General features: G+C 41.3%; 1 protein-coding gene and 1 long non-coding RNA gene across 3 annotated transcripts in view; one reads left to right on the top strand and one right to left on the bottom strand.

Moving 5' to 3' along the window:
- Positions 1 to 490: 490 nt before the first annotated feature.
- The window catches only part of LOC309649794, a 213,070-nt gene continuing 195,103 nt past the window's right edge, over positions 491 to 18,457 (bottom strand). The window contains exon 2 of the long non-coding RNA XR_014257301.1: positions 491 to 3,019. This is a non-coding gene — a long non-coding RNA (uncharacterized lncRNA). The remainder of the gene's footprint in view (positions 3,020 to 18,457) is intronic.
- Positions 6,511 to 18,457, top strand: part of USP32 (ubiquitin specific peptidase 32) — a 194,360-nt gene continuing 182,413 nt past the window's right edge. The window contains exon 1 of one of the 2 annotated variants that reach the window (XM_082439890.1): positions 6,511 to 6,694. In XM_082439890.1, coding sequence (XP_082296016.1) covers positions 6,637 to 6,694 — 58 coding nt within the window. In that variant the 5' untranslated portion in view covers positions 6,511 to 6,636. The remainder of the gene's footprint in view (positions 6,695 to 18,457) is intronic. The other variant, XM_082439891.1, reaches the window with a different exon arrangement.

The raw sequence follows: 18,457 nt of genomic DNA on the forward strand, positions 1-18,457 counted from the left end.
AAGCCTCAAGAGATGGAGGACAGTTAGACAAACAGCAGACTGGGAGTTCAGTAAAAGGTGGGAAACAGAATAGAAACATTGCATTAATTAGCCATGTGAGAAAAAAAACTCAGCCTGAACTAAAAATAAAAACAGATTTGAGGACTTCCCTGATGGCGCACAGGTTCGAGCCCTGGTCTGGGAAGATCCCACATGCAGCGGAGCAACTAAGCCCATGCACCACAACTACTGAGCCTGTGTGCCACAACTACTGAAGCCCACGTGCCTAGAGCCTGTGCTCTGCAACAAGAGAAGCCACCGCAATGAGAAGCCTGTACACCGCAACGAAGAGTAGCTGCAACTAGAGAGAGCCCGCACGCAGCAACGAAGCCCCAGCGCAGCCAAAAACAAGTAAATAAATTAATTAAACAAACAAACAAACAACCCCGCAAAAGACCAGATCTGAGCTGGCAAAAGAATGTACATTTCAAGAGATAGTAAGATCATAGAATTTTTTTTTTTAATTTTATTTATTTATGGCTGTGTTGGGTCTTCGTTCCTGTGTGAGGGCTTTCTCTAGTTGCGGCAAGTGGGGGCCACTCTTCATTGTGGTGCACGGGCCTCTCACTATCGCGGCCTCTCCTGTTGCGGAGCACAGGCTCCAGGCGCGCAGGCTCAGCAATTGTGGCTCACGGGCCTAGTCGCTCTGCGGCATGTGGGATCTTCCCAGACCAGGGCTCGAGCCCGTGTCCCCTGCATTGGCAGGCAGATTCTCAACCACTGTGCCACCAGGGAAGCCCAATCATAGAATTTAAGACCTGAGAAAAGCCTGACTGAGTTTAAATCGCTCATCTACTAGATGAAGAAATCAAAGTCAAAGGTACATTTGGCATTTCTCAGATATCTAAGAAAGCGTATTAGACTGATAAGCTGGACTTTGGATGACTTGACAAAGCTATTTAGAACCTAGAAACTGAAGTAAGGTATATCTTATCTGTTCAGAGCTGGATTCTGTATTATTCTATGTTTTAATTGCTGAGTGGAATTCAATTAATGGACTTATTCTCAAACTTGTAGTTCCTATTTTTCTGGAAAAGACTGGCCTAAGAGTACAATGAAATTGCCATATTGGAAGGAATAAGGAGATCAGAGGAGGACTAAAAGGAAGCTGCTTGATTTTTCAGTAGCTGACAAGAAAAAGCAGCCACTGGTGGTCCTGTCCTTAAGACCCATTTCCTAACATTTGTAAACAATTTAAAAAAGACACAAATACAAGTTAATTGCAGGTGGGGTGGAGGAGGGCAACAGAGGAGCATTATAAAGGCAAAACATCTACTCACAGGTTCAGTGGGTAGTGTAAAATGTTTGCCAAGCATGGACTGTGGCTAAGACAGAAGAAAACTTCTAAAGTAGGTCTAAGTTAAAGGCCCTCACTCTGAATATTGTACTTCTTTCCCATTCTTAGTTTTAGCTTAGGTGTCTTGTGAGTTGGAAGCTCTTAGGGGATGGGCCCTGTTGAAATCTTGCCAATTTTAGGCACCTTTTTTAAAAAAAATTTATTTATTTATTCATTTATTTAATTTTTGGCTGCATTGGGTCTTCACTGCTGCACGCTGGTTTTTCTCTAGTTGCTGAGAGCGGGGGCTACTCTTTGTTGCGGTGCGCGGGCTTCTCATTGTGGTGGCTTCTCTTGTTGCGGAGCACGGGCTCTAGGCTCGCGGGCTTCAGTAGTTGTGACTCGCAGGCTCAGTAGTTGTGGCGCACCGGCTTAGTTGCTCTGCGGCATGTGAGATCTTCCCAGCCCAGGGCTCGAACCCGTGTCTCCTGCATTGGCAGGTGGATTCTTAACCACTGCGCCACCAGGGCAGCCCCTAGGCACCTTTTTAAGAACGATAAATGGGAAAGAGAAACATCTCTAATTGCTGATTAGAGAATGACATCTCTTTAGTCATTCTTCAAATATTTTGTCCAGGTTTAAAATGAAAATGAATTTCATGTCTAGAAAAGCAGGGGTTCAATTCTTTGTTCATAGGATTTGTCATAGTTAAACGGTAATAACAAAGATCAGCTTAACTTGATATTAATGTTAGCAAGGGTGAGGGGAAATTGGTTTTCTCAGATACTCTTGATTAGAATGTAAATTTTATTTTTATTAGATTAGAATGTAAATTGATCCAACTTTTTAGGCAGGCAATTTGGCAACATCTATTGAAACTTAAAAGGTGCATACTCTTAGACTCTGCCATTCCACTTCTGGAAATTCCATCTACAGATACAGTCACATATGTAAAGAAGGATATATGTACTAGGATGTTTATTGCAACAGTATTTGTAATATTGAAATACTTGAAACAATCTAGTGTTCATCAATAGGTAATTGGTTAATTATACATTAAATACAGCTACTATGCTTCTGTTAAAAAGAATAAGATAGATCTGTATGCTGAGATGAAAAGCAGTCTGGGATATTCTATTAAGTGAAGAAAGAAACTGCAGATCAGTAGGTAGACTGAAAAATATGTGTAAAAATAAAGGGAGTATAGATGCATATCTTATATTCATGAAAAATACGGTGGGTATAGTCACAGAAAAGAGGAAGGATACACACTCCTAAGGAATGAGACTGGGTGAAGCAGGGAGTGTGATCTTTTGTTTTAGATACACTTTTGTACTGATGGAAAAATTTTTTTACAATGAGTGGTATTATTTTCATTAAAAAATAGCTTAGGGCTTCCCTGGTGGCGCAGTGGTTGAGAATCTGCCTGCCAATGCAGGGGACATGGGTTCGAGCCCTGGTCTGGGAAGATCCCACATGCCGTGGAGCAACTGGGCCCGTGAGCCACAACTACTGAGCCTGCGCGTCTGGAGCCCGTGCTCCGCAACAAGAGAGGCCGCGACAGTGAGAGGCCCGCGCACCGCGATGAAGAGTGGCCCCCCACTTGCCGCAACTAGAGAAAGCCCTCGCACAGAAACGAAGACCCGACACAGCCATAAATAAATAAAAATAAATAAATAAAAATTTAAAAAAAAAAAAAAATAGCTTAAGGGACTCCCCTGGTGGCACAGTGGTTAGGAATCTCCCTGCCAATGCAGGAGACACGGGTTCGATCCCTGGTCAGGGAAGATTCCACATGCCGCGGAGCAACTAAGCCCGTGTGCCACAACTGCTGAGCCTGTGCTCTAGAGCTTGTGAGCCACAACTACTGAGTGCGTGTGCCACAACTGCTGAGGCCCGCGCGCCTGGAGTCCATGCTCCATAACAAGAGAAGCCACAGCAATGAGAATCCCACACACCGCAACGAAGAGTGGCCCCTGCTCGCCGCAACTAGAGAGAGCCCGCGCACAGAAACGAAGACCCAACGCAGCCAAAAATAAATTAATAAATTTATTTTTTAAAAAACCCAAAAAACTTAAAATGTTTTCAATAAAAATATAATACAAGTAGGGAATTCCCTGGCAGTCCAGTGGTTAGGATTTGGTGCTTTCACTGCCGTGGCTCTGGGGAACTAAGAGCCCACAAGCCATGAAGCACGGCCAAAAAATATATATATATATGGTGACCACAACTTCACATTGTGTCACCATAAGGTAACAAGTCCCTAATTCTGGAAAATCAGTTCTCTTATTGTAGAGTCATACTTCCTACAGTGTTGGCCTCACTTTGTGGCAATCCGATTATACAAAAGTCAGGTGCTGTTCCACCCCTTCTTTATTGTAGTGACCTCCCTGTCTGTGACTTAAGCTTCTTTGGTAAGTACTAAAATGACTCTATCCTATTCCTATGTCAATTCTCTGGGAATATAAACTGAGGAACACTGTCATTTAGCTTGCCCAACTGGAAGTAGAAATTACATACCAATCTCCCATGCTTTACATCTTCATATGGATAACTCTTTCACAGACATGTAATCATAGTTAAAGCAATGGTTGCCCAAGTGTGACCTAATGCTTAAAGTCAGGGGGCTGGTCAACTCTTCAATGGATGAAGTAAAAGATGATGAAACTGAACAAACTAAATGATTAATAGAATTCCTTTCAGCATGACAGGTAGACTTTAGATTTTCTACATCATCAAACTTAAGTGCTGTATCAATTTTAAGTTATAGAGGGATGTTTAACATTTGACTGCCTGATACCGTGTAATACAAAAAGAAAAGCAGGTTTTAATCCCAGCTTAACATTTAAAATTCCCATCAGACATAACTATCTGCTTCACTGCCTTCAATAATATGCTTAATTTAACTTAGACAAGGGAGAAATAGTATTTCCTAGTTTTCTACCTCAACCCATAATTTTGAGTTGTGCTTAATCCATGGTAAACTCCATGATGGGGTGAAATTTTTTATGGCTCCAGGGGAGGCTGGGCCTAAAACCAAGGAGGAAATCTTAAAAGTTCCTGTGTATTAGTACTGCTCTTAAATGTTTCATTATATAGTTTATCTTCTATTCTTTCCTGAGTATTTTGTAATAATTTACTATTTCATGAGATAGATTAATTCCAACCCAATCCCACCTTTCAAGCGGGGCAAGTACTACAAAGAGATAAAACAATTTGCTTCCAATTCTACTGTAAATCAAGAGGGTAGATAATCACCCAGGTCTGTCCTTTGTACAGCAAGGTCGCCTTTAGGTACTGATTATTTAGGACAGTAATAATGCCAAGGCATGCTGCAATTAAACTCTTGAGGGTCCTTTCTCCACAGCTGAGCCCTTTCTTAAGATTCACTTCCCATTAATTACTATAATCTAACTGCAGGCTGAAGATGACTGAGTTGTTTTGTCTGGAGACTTATGTCTATGCCGAACTAATCACGCGGAAATTAAAGGCTTTGAAGTACATTCCCAACCCCCTTATTCATGGCTTTTTAGTAGTGAAACTAATCTGAGGCCTTAAAATTAACTACCTCACAGTGAACTGGAAAGGGCAGCACTGTGACTAATGCCACACCGCTGATCTAGTCTGCCAGGAAAGATGAGTAGAGAGTTAATTACCTTCTCTCTCTAGCAGGACATATTATAATATGTTGGCTTTAGGAACTAAAAATCCTTTTGCTGCCCCTCAATTACCTAAGTAGCACCTTGAGTCTAATCTAATCCAAATGCTTATTTTTCAAATAAATGGTTGTGTTTCCTTATCCAGAAGTTTGATGCTGTGGCTTTCAGGGTGAAGACTAACGAAAGCAAACTGAATTTAAAAAAGCAAGGAACTGAATGTATTCCATTGTACGCATATACTATATTTATTTATTCATCTGTCGATGGACACTTGAACTGCTTCTACCTTTTGGTTACTGTGAATCATATTCTATCAACACAGATGTATAAGTATCTGTTCCTGTCCCTGTTTTTAATTCTTTTGGGTATAATTTCACAAGTGGAATTGCTGGGTCATATGGTAAACCTGGGAAATTCTGATACTGTGCTGCAACATGGACAAACCTTAAGGACATTATGCTAAGTGAAATAAGCCAGTCACAAAAAGGGAAGTACTGTATAATTCTGCTCTTGAGATATTTAAAAATGGTTAGCATGGCCAATTCTCTTATACCTTACCACAATTTAAAAAAATAATAATTAAAAAAAAGCGTAAGAAACGCTGTTATCAGTCTTGTAACTCCCACATTTCTGGCAGGGAGCAACTCTTGCAGATCAGCAAGCTAAGCCTTTGCATTAACAGCTTCCAAAGACTGTGTACACGAAGCAGGCTCAGAGCAGGAGGTGAGCCCAGGGCCGGCAGGACATGCGCCCAGGGCCGGCTAGCTGAGCGTATGTGAAAGGAAATCTAGCGTCAACTGGGATGGGGGATGGGGTAACGCGAAACGGAAGATCTTCTCAACTCTGTCAGAACATTCGCTTTCCTTAAGGATCGCCCCACTAGGATAAAGAATTCTCTGGTGACATGAAATCCCTGAGAGTCTCTTTTCCTTTCACAGCTCCCTCCCAATCAAAAATGTCCTTAACGTTAGGAATGCACCTTCTGCCCGCTCCTTTCTCTCACGAACCGCACCGCTAGGAGCCCCGCACCCTAAGATTCCATTTCTCTTTCAAGATGCGTCTGGGCCCAGGCCAGACCAACAGTCAAAGGCTCCGACCCCGCCCAGCGAGCGCCAGAACATGTGGGCGGGGGGACGGCCTCGAGCGCCCCGGAAGTCGCTGCCCCCCAGGCGGGCGGAGGCTCCTGGGCCTCGCGGCTTCGGATTGGCCGGAAGGTGGCGATGATGCGTTACGCGCGGGGTCTGGCTCCGCCCCTACGCCCCTGCGCGCGGCGAGCGTGGGGCGGGGCGGAGTGGGTGGCCCCAGGCGGCCATTACCCGGAACAATCCCCGGCCTCGGGTCAGGTGACCCTCGGCGGGGCAGGCGGGAGGCGGGGGAGGGAAGAGGGCGTGAGGAGGGAAGGGAAGGGAGGGGAGGAGAGAGGAGAAGGGCGGAGTAAGAGGGAGGGGAAGGGGGCGGGGTGGGAGCGGGTCACGTGATTCGGCATGGAGGCGGTGGCGGCGGCCGGGAGGAGCCGCCGGGGCAGAAGCCGCACTTGTTAGTGTGGGGGGAGGAGGAGGCCGGGGGACGCCAACACCGTCTGCCAGGGACGCCGAGGAGAAGGCGGGAGGGGGGTGGGGGCGAGATCGGGCTCCGACCCCCGGCCGAGGGGATGAGGGGAGCATGGGCGCCAAGGAGTCACGGATCGGATTCCTCAGCTACGAGGAGGCGCTGAGGAGAGGTGAGGGGGGGGAGGGGTCTGGGCGAGCTGCCGGGGAGGCCGGCGACGGGCTGCCCTGAGGGTGGGTGACCGGGGAAGGGGAGGGGAGCTTGAGGGCGTGGGGCCTGAGGCGGAAGGGAAAGGAGGCCACGATGGGGATACCGTGGGGGAGAAGGGTCGGGTGGGAGCAGTGTTTGGGGATTGGGATCGTGTGGACGGGGGCGAAGCTTTCCCAGAGAGAGGGGTGTCAGGCGCTAGCAGGGCACTGCCCTTGCTCTGTGGTGGCGTTGTTATCCTGGATGTGTCCAGGGAAGTCCCTCCTCCCTCTTTTTCTTGGGTGGCACCAGCCCTTCCAGCCCCCCTCATCCTTTACTGCCATTTTCTCCTATCACTCCTTCATAAACCCTCCAGCAACATCCTAACCTCCTACGTAACAACCCCGGCTGGAAAGGGAGACGGGAGGCGGCTGCAAAGCCCTCCTTTTGCGAAGTAGAAGCCCCTTCAAGCCCCTTCCAGTTGTAGTGTCTCTGTCTTTTCCAAGGGCTTTTGGCAGTCTCTTGGGGGCTGTCACCATCCCCTGCCTGCCACCCCCTCACCCTTTGAGCAGCTGACTTTGATAAGAACGACCTGAAATTGAGTTGTGTTTGAGGTGAGATGAGACTGGACAGCTGGTGTTGCCAGAAGACCTTGTCTTCGGTTTCATCGCCTCAGACGTTGGTCAAAGCCTTTCATTGCACTTGATCCCCAGTTCTCATCCCCTCCTTCCCCATAAAATGGCATTCGGAAATCCAGCATTCTGATATTGTGTTATAGCTCCCTTTAGAGACCGGCCTTGCTGTCAGTCCTAGCCTGCTGCTTATTGGCTCTGATGCACTGTATGTTGTCAACCACCTCCAACCCCCTATCACTTACTCTGATACCGCTGTCCATGATCACTAAGGCACACGCTAACTCGAAGTGTCTATTGCACGGTTTATGGCCGGAATGTGACTTAATTTTTCATGACTGGGATTTGAATGTGTGTGTGTGTGTGCGTGCGTGCGCGCGCGCTTGTATTTATTTCTTTTCGACGTTTAATGGATTTTCTTGGTAAGAAGTGAAAACCATTAAGCAGCTTAGGTGCTAGCATTATTGGTAACAGGTTTCTGAGTCAAGAAACCAGCCGTGCTCCAGGTGATGGTTTTAGTAGCTAAAGATATAAAATAAAAAATCTAGATTACAAGACAGGCATTCAAAATGAGAATTTAATAGTGAACTCTTGTTCATGTGTAGGAAGGAAGGGGGTAAGTTCAGTGGGCCATCACCTGAAAATAGATACAGAATTTTGATATATTCTTGTGGACTGACCAGAATAACAAAAATATGCTTTTTAGGTCTTTTTTTTTTTTTTCCCCTGTGGAACAGTATACTGATTGTTCTTAGGGACAATCTCACTTGAACTTTTTTCCTTTCTTCAATATGAGAAATATTCCAAATTCTTGATGTGTTTCCAGCTCTAGAAGGCTAGTCATTTCTGGGATGCTGTTGAGCCTGACAGGTCTGGCCTCAATTAGGCAATGGCTTACATGGCATGAAAGAGGACATCAGTCAAACTGATTTCAGCTTCAAGGTTTAGAAGTGTTTAGTTTCTTAAGTTTGAGGGTGTTTTAGCTGACATTAAGGAATTCTGAAATTAAACTTTTATCCAACTCTAGCCTGCCTACTTTCATATAAAACTAAGATTCTACCTTTGTAAATATAAAGGAAATTAATAGTTGGTGTATTTTAAAGTGATTTGACCGAAGGTATTTGTTCAATTTGTTAGGAAGTGTCTGCTTGTTGAATTTTAAAGCATATATTTGAAGAGGTAGCAAAATATTTGTTAAAACCTTATTTAACTGTTGTTTGAATGAATTTATGTTTTATCATTTTTGCAGCAGAGGAAAATTAAGGCAAGAAAGAGAAGCAGGTTGATAACATAGCATTTCTAAATGTAACCAGCAGCTTTTTCTTTTATAAAGTGGGTAGTTCTTTTGAATATGATACTGTTTACGCTAGTAAATGTCAGATTTTGATATAGAATTTTTTTTAGTAAGGTTATAGAAGGAATTTATAAAGCTTTTGATAGAGCTAGAAAATAGTTTGAGAACTTTTTTAGGGCATGTGAATAATGTAAATAGGTACTGAAACTTCCATCCTTAGTCTTAGCTGCTTGCTTATATTGTATAAGGTGAATGGGAAGGGGGAAAGGATTGGACAAATACACATTGTGTGTTATATGAATCATTGTACAAGTAAAAAGCAAGCTTGATAAACTACTGAAATACCTACTTGCTTGGCTTTACTTAAAAGTACTGAGCACTAAATAATGCCTAACCACAATTAGATAGTATTAAAAAAATATCAAGTACATATTGCCACCTACAAATATGGAGTTACAAGCAGTTTATCTTGCAAAATGGGGCCTTGGAAATGGAGTGTTATGTGACAGATAACTCCTACTGAAAGGGCAGGCTAGTGACTTCTCATTTACATTTCAGAAGCTCTAGAAATTAGAAAGATTGGTTTTGCATACTATTTTAGCTACACTATATCAGTTTAATAAAAATTAATTTCCTTAAAATATACCTTAACTTTTTTTTTTTTCTTTAAGGGAGATGTATTAGTGGTAGCTTTTATTTTTGGCTTGTATCTATCTTTCTTAAATAGAACACAAGCTTTCCCTTGAAGGCTTGACTCTGGTTCAATTGCATGTATTTTCTAAAGTACAGTATTACTGTACTTTATGGATAGTGAGAATTTTAGCATCTAAGTTCTTTATCTCTTTACTTCATTTCCTTATTGCATCTTAAGTTTGTGGCTGTGTATTCCTAAAAATGTATCCTAAGTGCTTGGAACATAGCAATAAAAAAAACATTGAATGAAAGGAATTGCAGTTTAGAGCATTTCAGAACTCTCAAGAAACCTGAAAATATCTTCTCCAGTTCTTTAATTCTTTCTTCCTGCTCCTCTCTTCTTTCCTTGCATCATTCTGGAAACAGAATTATAAGGCTTTTTTTTTTTTTTTTTTAATTAAGAACTGGCTGAATTAAAATTGTCCGTAGCTTTTAAATTGTAGTAATAAAATACAGTAGGTAAATTTCTTCTAATCCCTTTCTTTAAGTAGAATTTGGCACTTATATTAGACTAAGCAGCTGGCTGATGTCAAAAAGTTATGTTGTGGATTCACGTTTCAAGTGTCTCTTTGCTCATACATTCAGCAAATTTTTACTGAGCGCTGTCTATGACTTAGACACTGAAGAAACAGAGATGACTAAGACCCCTCTCCTATAGCCTGGGTCGATGATCTCCACCGAAGTGTACAGTATATATTGTAAGGTGTGTGTAGGACTGTCCATGGCAAGTGGGAATAAAATATTAGAACTTCTATGTTAAGATTCTTTTTTTGTGTTTTTTTGATAATGGGCATAATACTTTCAAAATGTAGTATATATGTATTTAATTTATAAATGATTAACATGCAGTATATTAAGTGCTCCAGTGCTATAGAAGGGAGTGCTGTAGGAATGCAGAGTGTGTGTGGGAGTATTTGGTGGTCTGGAAGTGCCCTATCACCGTACTCATTTCATAGTATGTGCTCAATTAATTGTTTACTAAAGAATTTAATTTCCTAGTCACTTAAAGGTTGTTGTGTTTGCTAGTGGAATAATTAGGCATGTAATAGTTGAGGATTTCAGAACTTTTCATTTTGCTTATCCACCAACCCTAACATGCTCTAAAACATTGACTCCCCAACCAAGATTTTATTCTCCATGTTTTGTAGTATTAATATTACAATTTCATTAGTATTATACTACCTATGATGTGATGTTAGCTGGTTTAGTATAAAATATCATTGTATAAATGGAAATTGAATTTCACAGTTGGTACCTTCTGGGATGCACTATTCTCTTTTATTAAAGCACTAATTTGCCTTCATCTAAATTTGCTAAATTTACCAGTGAACGCTCTAGCATTAGTGTGGAATGGTAGGTTTGGGTCAAGCCTTTTGCAAGTATGCCTCGCCAGCTGTTATTATATGTAAAGGAGAAAAATGGGGCAATTTTAAGTTAGTCTGCTTATATGTAGTCACCTAAGTAGTTACAAAGGTTCTATTCTTCATAATCTCCAGTTTGACACTCCATATGAAGTGTCAGTGACAAAGAGGAGATAAATACACCAATGAACCCTGGATATGGGGGGAATGAGCAGAATGAGGTGACATCACTTGATGGTTAAAGGCCTCCCCATTTACCCAGCTGGACAGCTGTTGTTTGTTTTTTGTTGTTCATTGTTTGTCTTTGTGCTTGGTTAGTGAGACTTCACAGTGACAGCATTCAGGGTTGCCTTCCAGAAAGATGTGTAGGTCACTTAGACTTGGGAATGTGGTGACCAACCAATAGCCAGGTGTTTTCTCAGGAGACAGGGAAGAATTTTGGCACTTGATTTTATGATAGGTCCCAGGAAAAGTTAGGGAAGTGATTATTAGTGTTGCTGTGGCTATAGAAAATCTGATTTTGGAGCACTAGAGATTAATGCTGAGAGTTTAGAAGCTCCAATGTTAAACAGCTGCAGAGGTGAAGAGGTTTTTATTTATAAATTAAAAGTTGGTGGTTTGATAGTAGTACTGAGAAGGCTGGGACTGAGAGTTGTTTTTTTTAATATATCTTTAAACTTTAAAAAAATTATTAAAACATTTTTATTTTATATTGGAGTATAGTTGATTTACAATGTGTTAGTTTCAGGTGTACAGCAAAGTGATTCAGTTATACATATACATATATCTGTTCTTTTTCAGATTCTTTTCCCATTAAGGTTATTACAGAATATTGAGTAGAGTTCCCTGTGCTATACAGTAGGTCCTTGTTGATAACAGTTCTTTCCATACTGTTTCCAGAAAGCATGGCTTCTCTCTTCAGGGCGTGTTTATGCTTCTGCTTTTACCTTTTGGGCTTCATGATATTTGTGTTTAAATTGAGCCACCCACTCAGCCTCTTTCCTTTCTTTTAATAATAAAGAGCTCTCGGAGGTCAGAGATGGATAGTTAATTACTGACCCAAAAGCCTGATAAAACTAGCTTTATGGTATTTACTGTTATAGTCAGAGACCTGTCTGTTAGAAGACCCATCGATTCAAAGATGAAGGCTTTCCCTTGTCACCCTTTTTCATTAGGGATTTAATATTAACATAAGGCTCTTTTTACTTTAGAGGAATCCCAAGTTCATCACTATCTTGTGAACAAGGTTCAGGAAAATTGATGGTTGTTGGAGTCCTTGATACTGGACTGCGTTAAGAGCAAATCTATGCTAAAATGAGGTTTTACAGAGGAAGTTCTCCTCTTTCATTTCTGTAAAGTTAGAATGTCTTAGCATCTTACCCCTTGCAGAAAAAACTTTCAAGGTTTGCTGTGGTGTCTTGCCTTTTCCTAATGACTTGTAAAAGAGTCTAGAGAGGTTGCGTTGTGAAAAGGCCCTTCTATCAAGGTAGGCCTCTCCTAGTCTTTCCCGTGACAGTAAATGGCACCCCTATTCCAACACAGTGGGTAAAGCCAAAAATCTATAGACATCCTTAGTTCCTCTCTTTCACCATCTGACCTGACCTCTTATCCCCAGTTTGAGTCTGTTGCCTAGTCATGTAGTTTGGTATCCAGTCCAGTCTGTTGACTTCTCATCTTCACTGCCACTACTCTAGTCCCAGCTGCCAGCATCTCTTGCTAAGATACCATGCAGTGGTTTCCCAGTTTCACACAGCAGCCAGTGTAATCTTAAATTCAAATCAGATCCTGTCATTCCTTTCTTCTCAGGCTGTTTTCCTCTCAGTCTGGAAAGGCTCTTTACAAATTTTCACATGTCTGGCTCATTCTTCATACCTGAAGTCCGGACTCTGGTTGCCTCAGCTTGACCTTTTCTTATCATCTTATATGAAGTGGTCTTCTGTCAGTATTGCACTATTCTGTATAGTTCATAATTTGTGATTATCATGTTTATCGTCATTCATGGTGATGAATCCCCAGTGCCAAGATAGGTTCAGTGCCTGGTGTATTTTGTGCTCAGCAAATATTGCATGACTGGGTGAATATACAATTGATGGAGAGAAGATTTGGAGAACTGCATAATGTTTGTGAGGTTGGGGGGTAAAGAGTGGAGTATTGACAGGGATTGAGTATTCTGAGCAATCCATCTCAGAATTTCTTTTCCTTTCATCAGCTTTGAAAATCTTTGAAAAAAATTGCTAAAGGTTTTGAATCATAGTTAAAAACATGGGAGCCTTAAAAGTAATATGTAATTTTGTCTGTTTAGTTCAGATATTTAAGTTCATACCTAATAATGTAAAGTCCTGAGTAGTCATTGAGAGACTAGTATGGCAGTAAGTATTATGTTTATGAACACTTAAGAATGTCTTTTAGTAATATATAATATTTAATAATTTTGCTCATGAAGTGATTTATTTTGAAGGGATTTATTTTTATTTTTTTATTTTAAAAAAAATTTAAAAATTTATTTATTTTATTTATTTTTGGCTGCATTGGGTCTTCGTTGCTGCACGTGGGCTTTCTCTAGGTGCAGCGAGTGGGGGCTACTCTTCGTTGCTGTGCGTGGGCTTCTCATTGTCGTGGCTTCTCTTGTTGAGCACGGGCTCTAGACATGCGGGCTTCAGTAGTTATGGCACGCGGGCTCAGTAGTTGTGGCTCGTGGGCTCTAGGTTGCGGGCTCAGCAGTTGTGGTGCAGGGGCTTAGTTGCTCAGGGACTTAGTTGCTCCACGGCATGTGGGATCTTCCCGGCCCAGGGCTCGAACCCATGTCTCCTGCATTGGCAGACGGATTCTTAAACACTGCACCACCAGGGAAGTCCCTAAATTTATTAATTTGGTCTTTATGTCTTGAAATTATATGCTTGTATTGCTACTTTTTTCTTCCATTTAAGGAGTATTTATTGTGTTCCTACTATTAAAGATGAGGACTTGGCTCTTTTTCTATACTGCTACCAGTCCTCAAAGGACACACGTGCTCCTATCCTCCCATTTCCTTATCTTAGTATATGCATATTTTAATTTTGGTTAGGGATCATTGTTTGCTATTTACATAATTAGGCCTTTGTAAATGCTGTTCACCGCTAAGCTATTTAATATACTAGGATTACTTTTCCTTTTCTGTACACTTGATTTCCTCTTAAATATTTCCTTTAATAATTGCTTTTTATATTATTTGCTTAGGTTTCTATTTACTATAATTCAACCGCCAAAGTTACCACCAAATGTTAAATCTACTCCATATGTTTTGTTTTTTTAAAAAATAATTTATTTATTTATTTTTGGCTGTGTTGGGTCTTCGTTGCAGCACGTGGGCTTTCTCTAGTGCCGTGCGCGGCCTTCTCACTGCAGTGGCTTCTCTTGTTATGGAGCACAGGCTCTAGGAGCGTGGGCTTCAGTAGTTGTGGCGCATGGGCTTAGTTGCTCTGCGGCATGTGGGATCTTCCCAGACCAGGGATCGAAACTGTGTCGCCTGCATTGGCAGGTGGATTCTCAACCACTGTGCCACCAGGGAAGTCCCTATTCCATATGTTAATATACATCAGGTGTTCACTCAGTTCACCATATTAGAAAAAACTTTTCCTGGAACTTTCTGGCCTGCTCCAATCTGTACCTTTTGCCTTTGTGCTTAAAGCATAGCTGCCATCCTGGGATCTTCCTCACCATTATTCTGGGGATTTCCTTTGTTGTCCTGTGTTGGATCCTGTTGTCTGTATTCTTCGTTTCCTCTTTCTTGATTTACTCTTCCATTTTGGTGGGACACCACTGCACAGCTTGCGGGATCGAACCCGCCCGCCGGGCAGTGGACAGGGATTGAACCTGTGCCCCCTGCAGTGGAAGCACAGAGTCTTAACCACTGGACCACCAGGGAAGTCCCCAGTCTGGTGCTTTTTTAAAAATAATTCTTATATCTCTACTTTTTAATTTCTGAGAGGCCTTCTATGTTTTTACCAACTAATTATTTTGAAGTTCCTTTTTAATAATCCTTATACTTAATCTTCAGTCATGTGGACCTTAATTTAAGGCTCAGGGCAGATTCACTGCAGTGTTCACTTAGAGACTGGGGTAGGAGGAAGACATTGCCCCAGAATACAGTTTTCATGATCATATGCCACTAGGGTATAAAACTCCATGAGTGTGGGGACGTGTCTTACTCACTGCTGTATCCCTAGCACTTGCACAGTGCCTGTCATACATTAGCTAATCAATACATATTTGTTGAATGAGTGAATTGCATATCAAAGCAATCTTTTCTAAAAACCAGATTGAATTTTTAGAGGAAAATTGGTTCGGATATGTGTGTGTGCCCAGAGGCTTAAAACTCATGTTTTCTTATCTATAGTATATATGTATTCAAATGCATCTTTTGCTTTTAAAAAATGGTTAGTTGTATTAGGCATGTTATTATGTCATTTTTGGCTCTGCTTTAAAGTTGGTTTTGGAATCTATTGGTGAGTAGCTGTGGTAGGAAGCTGTGGTGAGTTTGGAACAGTTGTTTGATTAATAAATTTGGTTTAGAGATTCTTTAGTTTATGTAAGCATCTATAAATGAAATCTTTCACTGTATAGAATTTTATAGATCAGAAGTTATTCATTTTGTCAGAGATGCTGACTTGAGAATACTTCTTTACAGCTGATTATGGAGGGACAAATTGCTTATTCTTTGTAGGCTTAGAGGTGTAGTAAGGAGCAATTACCTAATGGTGGAAACATTTTATATTGTCACATCGCTGGTACCATAGAGATTCAAATTGAAGTTGACAGATGACTGCCAAGCAAATATATTTATTTAAAAAAATTTTTATTTATGGCTGTGTTGGGTCTTCGTTGCTGTGCGTGGGCCCTCTCTAGTTGTGGCGAGTGGGGGCTAGTGCGCGGGCTTCTCATTCCGCTGGCCTATCCCTTTGCGGAGCACGGGCTCTAGGTGCATGGACCTCAGTAGTTGTGGCTCGTGGGCTCCAGAGCGCAGGCTCAGTAGTTGTGGTGCACGGGCTTAGTTGCTCTGCGGAATGTGGGATCTTCCAGGACCAGTGCTCGAACCTGCGTCCCCTGCATTGGCAGGCAGATTTCTAACCACTGCGCCACCAGGGAAGTCCCAAGCAAATGTATTTAAATAATAAAGGAAAATAAGACATCAACTGAATGAACACTTGGCAATGAATAACATCTCATAGAAAAATGTTCCATTTTGAGTGGAGAATGTTTCTTATATTATTTCAGTAGAGTCCAAAACTAAATGCAACTTCGGGCCCAAGCCAGAAACCTAGTCATCAGTTGAGACTCTTTCTTTCCTCTGTTCACATTTAATCAGTCACAGTGTCCTTTTGGTGCTACCTTCTTATTATCTTCTGTTTCTTCTCCACCTTTAAAGTCATTGCCTTAGAAAAGGGCTTCATCTGTTCCCTGGGCTATTAGTCTCGTACCCCTCCAATCCATTATACATCTGGAATAGTCTTTCTGAAATGGACATCTGGTCATTTTACTCAAGTGCCTTTCAGTGGAAGGTACACACGGTTTGAAGTCAGTCTTTTTAGCATGGCAAGCCCTGGTAGTTTCTGTGATTTGGTCCTTGTCTGAATACTCTGTGCCTTTGAAAATGCTGCTTCCTAGATCTGGGAATGCCCCCCTTCATTACTTACATACAACAGAATCTCACTGTACAGCTTGATGAAATTTTAGGTATGTACCCAAGTAACCACCATGCAAAACCAAGATAAAGAACATTCCCACTGCCCCAGTAGGTTCCCTCCTGCCCTCTCCCAGTTGATACTGCCCTTCAGAGGTAACCATTGTTTTGACTTCTATCACTATAGATTAGTTTTGCTTATTTTTGAGTCTCATATGAATAGAATCATGCAATATTTACTTTTTTGTGCACAGTGAACTCATTAAAAAAAAATTGAGTGTGAACTCATTTTTAAGACCAAATTTTAAGCCTTTTCTCTATGAAGTAAATTCTTGAGAAGATTATTAGTGTCTTGAATTAGCGTCAATGTATTATTTTTATTTCTAGAAGCTGACATAGAGGCTGGCATGAAGTACATGCTCATCAATGAATTTACATGCATATTTCTCCCTGAGCTATCTGCCTTACTAGATCCTCATCCATCAAAACTAAACCCAGGCATCAAGTCCTTTTAGAAACCTTCCCTGATATTGCTCCTACTTTCTCTCCTGCTGTAATATACTTTTATTGTAGTAGTTATCCCGCTGCATTATAGCTGCTGGTTTAATTGGCTGTCTCCTCTACTTTATGTTGAGTTCTGAAATCCTTCAGAATGAGAACTTTGGGGTCTAGAAGGTGCCTGGTAGGGCTTATTAAAATGTTGACTGAAAAAAAAAAAAAATGTTGACTGAATGAATGGGACAACTTAGTGCCTTTTGAATAAAGGAGAAAGCTCACAGAATAAAGCTAATAGTAATAATCTGGTAAATTGTATTTTTACAGGATAAATTATGGTTGTTTCATGATATTTATGCAAATATTTAAATGTTCCAGGAATATAAACATTTAAAATTGGGTTAAAAACTAGCTCTAAACTAAAATTACATGAATCTACAGAGCACTCAGTAGAAAATACGAGGAAAACAGAAACATGACCTTATATGCAAGGACTAGTAGATTTCTTTTAAAAATATTTATTTATTTATTTGTTTGTTTGTTTAATTTATTCGGTTGCACCAGGTCTTAGTTGTGGCAGGCAGCTCCTTAGTTGTGGCTTGTGGGCTCCTTGGTTGAGGTTCACTGGTTCCTTAGTGGGGGCTCGTGGGCACCTTAGTTGTGGCTTGCCAGCTCCTTAGTTGTGGTGTGCGAACTCTTTTTTTTTTTTTTTTTTTTAATTTTTAACTTTTTAAAAAATCTTTATTGGAGTATAATTGCTTTACAATGGTGTGTTACTTTCTGCTTTATAACAAAGTGAATCAGCTATACATATATATATATATCCCCGTATCTCCTCCCTTTTGCGTCTCCCTCCCACCCTCCCTATCCCACCCCTCTAGGTGGTCACAAACCACCGAGCTGATCTCCCTGTGCTATGTGGCTGCTTCCCACTAGCTACCTATTTTACGTTTGGTAGTGTATATACGTCCATGCCACTCTCTCACTTCGTCCCAGCTTACCCTTCCCCCTCCCTGTGTCCTCAAGTCCATTCTCTACGTCTGTCTCTTTATTCCTGTCCTGACCCTAGGTTCATGAGAACTTTTTTTTTTTTTTTAAACATCTTTATTGGGGTATAATTGCTTTACAATGGTGTGTTAGTTTCTGCTTTACAACAAAGTGAATCAATTATACATGTACATATGTTCCCATATCTCTTCCCTCTTGCGTCTCCCTCCCTCCCACCCTCCCTATCCCACCCCTCTAGGTGGTCACAAACCACTGAGCTGATCTCCCTGTGCTATGCGGCTGCTTCCCACTAGCTATCTATTTTACGTTTGGTAGTGTATATATGTCCATGCCACTCTCTCACTTTGTCACAGCTTACCCTTCCCCCTCCCCGTATCCTCAAGTCCATTCTCTAGTAGGTCTGTGTCTTTATTCCCGTCTTGCCCCTAGGTTCTTCATGACCTTTTTTTTTTTTTTCTTAGATTCCATATATATGTGTTAGCATACTGTATTTGTTTTTCTCTTTCTGACTTACTTCACTCTGTGTGACAGACTCTAGGTCCATCCACCTCATTACAAATAACTCAATTTCGTTTCTTTTTATGGTTGAGTAATATTCCATTGTGTA

Source organism: Balaenoptera physalus (genome assembly GCF_965194825.1).
Source record: "Balaenoptera physalus genome assembly, chromosome: 20".
NCBI lineage: Eukaryota > Metazoa > Chordata > Mammalia > Artiodactyla > Balaenopteridae > Balaenoptera > Balaenoptera physalus.